Here is a 5,950-nt window from a genome sequence, read left to right on the forward strand (position 1 = left end):
TTACAATTCCATATCACTATTAGCTTCCGTTGCTAGGTCTTTGTTCTCTTCCAAGAGAGAAGTGAGTTTGTATCCGAGATTCACAGTTTCCTCCACATCTACTTCTTTCTCCATGTCAAGCAACATCATGATATAGGAGTTCGTAGATGTACACATGGAGGGTGGAGAATCAAATAAATGGAGGGAGAGTTTGAATAAAGAAGAAGAGAAGATGGTGACACGTGGACGTGGGAGATTGAATCTGGAGGAAGAGTTTGTTACGAGCTAACAAACTCGTATTAATAGTTGTAACAAACACTTTTCTTATCATTCTCGATCAGAAACTTGTAATCTCTCTCAAATTCTATAAACTTCTGTAAACACTTTTCTCATTTTAGTTTGAAGATTGATTCTACTTTCGGTATCTTCGACTTGTGAGAGGGAATTGTTGTTTTACGAACATCCATTCCTATTCGTTGGATTTATACGGTTAAGCTCTATCAAAGGTATCAGTAGCTTCGTCATCCTCGGAATCCATGGCAAAAACGAGATCTCAACAATCATTGAAGGACGCGGTGGTTAAGGAAACTACGGAGGCGATTGGATCGCAGCTAGAGAAGATGGAAGAAACGATCGCCGAACAGAACAACAAAATTGATAAGAACGTTGCAATTATGTTTGAGGCGATTAAGTTCATCACGGAGAAGACGGAGAAGGCGATCAGTAGTTTTGAGAGATTTCAACAACCATCGACGCATGAAATCAACCATCTGATCATTGATCAGCCTCGATATTCCAGTTCTGGTACAAATCAAACCTATAATGGAATGACGAGATTAGGTCGTCTTGATTTTCCGCGTTTTGGAGGTGATAAGATTAGGGATTGGTTATTCAAGGTGGAAGAATTTTTTGCGATTGATAATACTCCTCAAGAGTTGAAAGTGAGATTATCATTGATCCATTTTGATGGTTCTGCATCAACTTGGCATCAAGCGATCATGCAGTCTGAGTTTGGATAAGATATTTTGGTTGATTGGATGAAATATCGTGAAGTACTAATTGAAAGATTTGAAGAAGTACTAGATGATCCTATCGCAGAGTTGAAACAATTACAAGAGACTGATGGGATAACGGAGTATAATGAGATGTTTGAGCTCATTAGATCAAGAGTGAAGTTATCTGAGCAGTATCTGATGAGTGCTTACTTGGCGGGATTGAGAAATGATACTCAGATGCATGTGAGGATGTTTCAACCTCAAAATGTTAGACAATGCTTTGTGTTGGGGCGGTTGTATGAGATGGCACATCCTAAGAAGCAGTCTACATGGGTGAGTTCGAAACAGTCGCTGAATAAGAGTTCTTTTCAGTATAAGGAGGGAGATCAGAAAGCAGTAGTACATGTTGGTGTGGAACAGCAAAAGAATCCTATTATGCAACCTAGGAAGTTCTTAACACCAGCAGAAATGAGTGACAGAAGAGCTAAAGGGCTATGTTATTTTTGTGATGAAAATTTCTCACCAGCTCACTATCTGACACATAAGAAAGCTCAGCTATATTTGATGGATGTCAATGACGAAGAAGATGTGGAAGATGCTGAAGTAAGAGCAATACTTGAGCAACAAGAGGAGTGGGATATTGCTCATATTTCAGTAAATGCTATACCTGAAGTGTCAGATTACACTACCATGAAGGTTAAAGGAGTATATGGGAAGAAACCGTTATTTGTGTTGATTGACTCAAGGTCAACACACAACTTTATGGACACCAGCGTGGCAAATCAATTGGGTTGCAAGGTCTCTCCACCAGGATTGGCTAGAGTAACAGTGGCGGATGGAGGTCAGTTGAGAGTTGCAGGAAGAATTGAGAAGTTTAAATGGAACTTTCAAAATCATTCATTTCAAGCTGATTTCATGGTTATTGCTTTGGGAAACTGTGACATGGTGCTTGGAGTACAGTGTTTGAGGACTCTGGGTCCTATAACTTGGGATTTTGATAGGCTGGTGATGCAGTTCAAGTTTGATTCGATGACAGTGACGCTAAATGGCATTTATCCAGGCTCAGTTAGAGAGTCTAAAGCTTTTAAAATCAACAAGATCAGTGATTCTGAACCTCAGTTATTAATGATCTATGCTTATGAAGTGAAGGAAGGGAGTAGTATGGAGTTATGTGCTTTAGAAGGAAGTGTAGCCACGAGATAAAACCTGCAATGAAACAACTCTTAACGGAGTTTACTGACATATCTTGGAGCCGACTACACTACCGCCATTCAGAGAGAATCATAACCACAAAATACCGTTATTGGTAGGAGCCAATCCTTTCAACCAGAGACCTTACCGTTATGCTCTTTACCAGAAGAATGAAATTGACAAGACTGTGCAAGAGATGATGAAGAGTGGCACTATACAACCGAGTAGTAGTCCTTATGCATCACCGGTTGTATTGGTGAAGAAGAAGGATGGATCTTGGAGGTTATGTGTGGATTATAGAGGTCTTAATGAGCTAACTATCAAGGATAGATTCCTTATTCCGCTCATTGAAGATCTAATGGATGAACTTGGAGGATCGGTGGTGTATTCTAAAATAGATTTGCGTGCAGGCTATCATCAGGTGAGAATGAACATTGATGATATACACAAGACTGCATTCAAAACTCATAGTGATCACTATGAGTATTTGGTGATGCCCTTCGGCCTCACGAATGGACCTGCAACGTTTCAAAGTCTAATGAACTTTGTCTTCAGGAAGTTCTTGAGGAAGTTTGTATTGATATTCTTTGATGATATCCTTGTGTATAGTGATTCCTTGGAGGCACATGAAGGACATCTCAGGATGGTATTTGAAGTTATGAGAAGTAACAACTTGTTTGTTAAGGAGAGTAAATGTGAATTTGGAACTGAGAAAGTGGAGTATCTTGGTCATTACATTGAGAAGAAAGGCATTTCAACAGATCCTAACAAGATCAAAACAGTTGCTGAGTGGCCTCAACCAATTAACGTGAAGCAACTCCGAGGTTTCTTGGTTTAGCTGGTTACTACCATAGATTTTTTAAAGACTTTGGAACAATTGCCAGGCCTTTGACTACACTAACGAAGAAATAAGCATTCTTATGGTCTTCTGAAACAGAGGATGCATTTGGAGGGTTAAAAATGCTTTATGTAACGCACCGGTGTTAGCATTACCTCGGTTTGACAAACCTTTTGTGGTGGAAACAGATGCAAGTGGTACGAGTATTGGCGTTGTTCTTATGAAAGAAGGTCACCCCATCGCTTACATCAGTAGACATTTGAAGGAAATACAACTGCATCTGTCCATTTATGAAAATGAGCTGTTAACAGTTGTGTTTGCGGTTCAAAAGTGGCGACACTACCTTTTGACTCGTCACTTTGTGATTAAAACTGATCAGAAGAGCCTTAAATTCCTCTTGGACCAACGTTTGAATACTCCTATACAACAACAATGGTTGCCAAAGCTACTTGAGTTCGATTATGAAATACAGTATAGGCAGGGCAAAGACAATGTAGCAGCTGATGCTTTATCTCGGGTTGAAGGAGCAGAGGTGTTACATATGGCTATGTCAGTATTGGATTTTGATCTTATGAAGGAGATACAAGATGGGTATGATATGGATGGCGGGATGAAGCAGATTATTGAGAAGCTGAAGAAAGAACCATGGGCTAAGAAACATTACTCTTGGGTTCAAAATGTTTTAAGGAGGAAAAGTAAGATAGATGTTCCTGCAATAAGAGAATTGAGGAATAAGATTCTTGATTGGCTTCACAGCTCAGGTGTGGGTGGTCATTCAGGAAGAGATGCTACAATACAGAGGGTTAAAGGCTTGTTCTATTGGAAGGGACTTTCAAAGGACATTCATACATTCATCAGGCAGTGTGGAGTTTGTCAAACTTGCAAGTATTATAATGCAGCATCACCGGGTCTTATCCAACCATTACCCATTCCTGACAGTATTTGGACTGATATATCAATGGACTTCATTGATGGTTGCCTTTTTCTTTTGGGAAGTCTGTGATATTTGTGGTGGTTGATAGGCTATCCAGGGCAGCTCATTTCATGACGCTTGCTCATCCTTATACTGTTCTTACAGTCGCTCAGGCATTCTTGGATACGGTGTTTCGTTTACACGGCATACCAAGAACGATTGTGAGTGATAGAGATGATGTCTTCTTGAGTGAATTTTGGAAAGAATTGTTTGCTTTGCAAGGTGTGGGACTCAACTTCTCTTCGGCCTACCATCCTCAAAGTGATGGCCAAACAGAAGTGGTGAATAGATGTTTGGAGACTTACCTGAGGTGTATGTGTAGTGATCGACCTCACTTATGGTCTAAATGGATTCCACTTGCAGAGTATTGGTATAATACCAACTTCCACAGGGCGACTCAAATTTCACCGTTTGAAGCAGTTTATGGTCAACCACCTCCTATTCATCTTCCTTATCTGCCAGGTGAATCCAAGGAAGCTGTTGTGGCAAGAACATTACAGGAACGTGAGAATATGATACTCATTCTCAAGTTCCATCTTCTTCGAGCTCAACACATGATGCAACAGAACGCTGACCTTCACAGGACTGATAGAAGCTTTGAGAATGGAGATTATGTCTTTGTGAAGCTACAACCTTACAGACAGAAATCATTGGTGATCCGTGGTAATCAGAAGCTAGCTCCTAAGTACTTTGGTCCGTATAAAATCATTGATACATGCGGCAAAGTGGCTTATAAATTGGAGTTACCTCAGACATCTTCGATTCATCTAGTGTTTCATGTCTCGCAACTAAAGGAGCTTGTGGGTAATATGCAAGTTGCGACTCAGTTACCGTTGTCTGGTTCAGACGTTTTGATGAAGGAACCTGAGCTGATCGTAGAACGCAAGATAGTTCAACGTCAAGGCCGTGTCGCTACTATGGTGTCGATCAAGTGGTCCAATGAACCCGTCGAGGAAGAAACATGGGAGCTGTTGTTTGATATCCAGAAGAGGTTTCCACATTTTAAACCTTGAGGTCAAGGTTTATTGGAGGGGAAAGATGTGATATAGGAGTTCGTAGACGTACACGTGGAGCGTGGAGAATCAAATAAATGGAGGGAGAATTCGAATAAAGAAGAAGAGAAGATGGTGACACGTGGACGTGAGAGATTGAATCTGGAGGAAGAGTTTGTTACGAGCTAACAAACTCGTATTAATAGCTGTAACAAACACTTTTCTTATCATTCTCGATCAGAAACTCGTAATCTCTCTCAAATTCTATAAACTTCTGTAAACACTTTTCTCATTTTAGTTTGAAGATTGATTCTACTTTCGATATCTTCGACTTGTGAGAGGGAATCATTGTTTTAAGAACATCAATTCCTATTCGGTGGATTTATACGGTTAAGCTCTATCACATCACAAGCTTCTTTAGCAACTCGATCATCTTGGAAGCTTCTCTGAACTTTTTCTCACCGCGAAGCAACTCGTCCTGCGCCATGTCTCTTTCCAAGTTTGCGGTCACGAGCTGCGAGACTAACTCGTCAACTTTCTGCTTATCACAAGCCGTGATTTGAGTCTGTTCAAAGGACAAGATGCTCTCGACTTGAGAACTTATGTCGGTATCATCATTAGAGTCATTTTCATGAGAAACAGGTTTAGGGTTTTGTGGTTTAGCTTGGTTGTAACAGTTCAAGAGAGTGGCGTAACCGTCAAAGAGATCTTGACATAGTGAAAGAAGGAGAGGACGTCTCTGGTAAAACCATTCAGCACGCTGAGAGAAAGTTTCACCGGTTTGGTTATCTTCAAGAGCAGATACGCGCATTACTTGCATCCGAGACTCAAGCTCTATGTTTATTTAACAACAACATACCCAAAAAAAAACAAAGTGAACATTACATGAAGACATATAAACACCACACACACACACAAAAAGAGCTTGAATTTGCGTAAGTGTACCGGAGAGAGAACGCAATTGTGGAAGAGAGGTATCCAT

General features: G+C 40.4%; 1 protein-coding gene across 1 annotated transcript; it reads right to left on the bottom strand.

Annotated features, from left to right (window-relative positions):
- Window positions 1–5,950, bottom strand: LOC106349556 (kinase-interacting family protein-like). The gene is made up of 3 exons (XM_013789553.2): window positions 5,914–5,950; window positions 5,377–5,802; window positions 1–128 (listed from the first exon to the last, which is right to left on the bottom strand). The coding sequence occupies exons 1-3, from the start codon at window positions 5,948–5,950 to the stop codon at window positions 1–3; spliced, it is 591 nt and encodes a 196-aa protein (XP_013645007.1).

The sequence above is a fragment of the Brassica napus genome, chromosome C6, assembly GCF_020379485.1.
Source record: "Brassica napus cultivar Da-Ae chromosome C6, Da-Ae, whole genome shotgun sequence".
NCBI lineage: Eukaryota > Viridiplantae > Streptophyta > Magnoliopsida > Brassicales > Brassicaceae > Brassica > Brassica napus.